Source organism: Pteropus vampyrus, unplaced genomic scaffold, assembly GCF_000151845.1.
Source record: "Pteropus vampyrus isolate Shadow unplaced genomic scaffold, Pvam_2.0 Scaffold60, whole genome shotgun sequence".
Taxonomy (NCBI): domain Eukaryota; kingdom Metazoa; phylum Chordata; class Mammalia; order Chiroptera; family Pteropodidae; genus Pteropus; species Pteropus vampyrus.
The window spans coordinates 2,502,633-2,504,253 of record NW_011888841.1 but is presented as its reverse complement, the minus strand read 5'-3'; the positions used below and the strand labels follow the sequence as shown (position 1 = coordinate 2,504,253).

At 59.3% G+C, this 1,621-nt stretch overlaps 1 protein-coding gene across 1 annotated transcript in view; it reads left to right on the top strand.

Annotated features, from left to right (window-relative positions):
• Positions 1 to 1,043: 1,043 nt before the first annotated feature.
• Positions 1,044 to 1,621, top strand: part of CAPN2 (calpain 2) — a 23,791-nt gene continuing 23,213 nt past the window's right edge. The window contains exon 1 of the mRNA XM_023531031.1: positions 1,044 to 1,209. Coding sequence (XP_023386799.1) covers positions 1,059 to 1,209 — 151 coding nt within the window. The 5' untranslated portion in view covers positions 1,044 to 1,058. The remainder of the gene's footprint in view (positions 1,210 to 1,621) is intronic.

The following is a 1,621-nucleotide window of genomic DNA, read 5'->3' as shown; positions in this document are numbered from 1 at the left end:
CACCCAACCGAAGGAGCAAAGGATTCAACTTCCTGGGGTGACTGACTCATTAGGGAGGGATGTGTCTCCACCTAGCACAGCTGTCACCAGCATACACAGGCCTCAAAGAGCTACAGGCCTCCTCTCTAAATGGTCAGAGGACAATGTCATTCAAAGGCTACTGGGACACCAAGTAGTCGACCAGAATGCAAAGAACTCGGTGAACTTCAGTAACATTTTTAATTAGACTTGCCAATCAGTAAAAACAACCCCGACGATAAAAATTAAGCTCACCTATTATTGCCATGGGAAATTGTTGGAAAGTGGACATTCCCGAAGAATGAGGTCAACTTCCTCATCCTCTTCCCAGAACCCCTCAGGCGGGGCGGCGAACATGCCCGCTCCCCGCAAACCGCCCTGCGCTGTCGCTGGCCCCGGCTCGCTTCTGACCGCGTGAAGGGCGTGGTGCTGGCCGTGCTGAGCCCCTACCACGGGCGCCAGACGGTGCGAGCGCTTTGCACACGTGGCCCCCGCGATCCATGTGTCAGAGAGGAGGACACCGAGGCGCGGAGAAGGGACGCGATGCCCGATCAGCGGCCCATCTGGCTGTCCCCATCTTTGCCCCCCCCCCGCCACCCCATAACGCGTGGTGCCGACACCCCAGAAGCAATGCGTTCGCGTGGCCTCGCCCCTCCCCTGACTCCTGGCTCGTGCCTTCGCGTCTCTGGGCACTTCCGCCGTTGGGCCGCCTGCCGGCCTCTCCTCTCTGGCCTCTGCCCCCTTCGCCCAGGAGGAGGCGCACAGCGTTCGACCACTTCCCCTCTGTCACTGAATCTCTTCCTCTCACCCCAAATCCCCCTTACCCGCTGCGATCTCAGAGCCCCTGATGCCCAGTGGGGTCCTCACTCCGCAGACGACCCCGCTGAGCGCCCCTGTGCACCAGGCCCGGCTGGCTGTGAGGACAGAGCCCAGCCATCGGCCACCTGAGACACGGCCCTGTCTGTGCACGGCTGTCTCCGGCTTCAAGCTCTGAGACAGGATGAGACATTTCACGTCCTCTGGGCGCTGAGCCCCCTCTGATGAGAGCTCCTTGCGCTGTGTTCACAGGTGACTGCTGGCTACTGGCAGCCATCGCCTCCCTCACCTTGAATGAAGAAATCCTGGCTCGTGTCGTCCCCTTAAACCAGAGCTTCCAGGAAAACTATGCCGGGATCTTCCACTTCCAGGTGACTTAAGGGTCGGCTCAGGCTTTTCCTCAACAGGTCCCGGGGGCTGGGAAAGGTCCCCTGGCCTGGCAGAGTTCATCTGTCCCCCTTGACTGCAGACTGCAGGCTGTTCTGTAAAGGACACCGGGAGACCAGGGTGCCCCCTGTCCTGCCCCTTGCGGATGGCAGCGGGGGACCTGCCAGGAGAGGGGTAGAGCAGGAAATTCTTCCTAAGTTACAAAAAAAAAAGTAGTTTTGACATCTGGGACAGCGTGTTAAGGGACTGCTCACGCCCCTTTTGTGCTGGTAAATGAGAAATGATATTTTTAAAAGCATAAGGTGCTGGGCAGACTGGACTTGGGGGGCGGGACGAGCACCTCCGTCCTCGGCCTCTCAGGGGGACTCGCCTGCAGGAGCAGAGGTGGGAGAAGCATCTC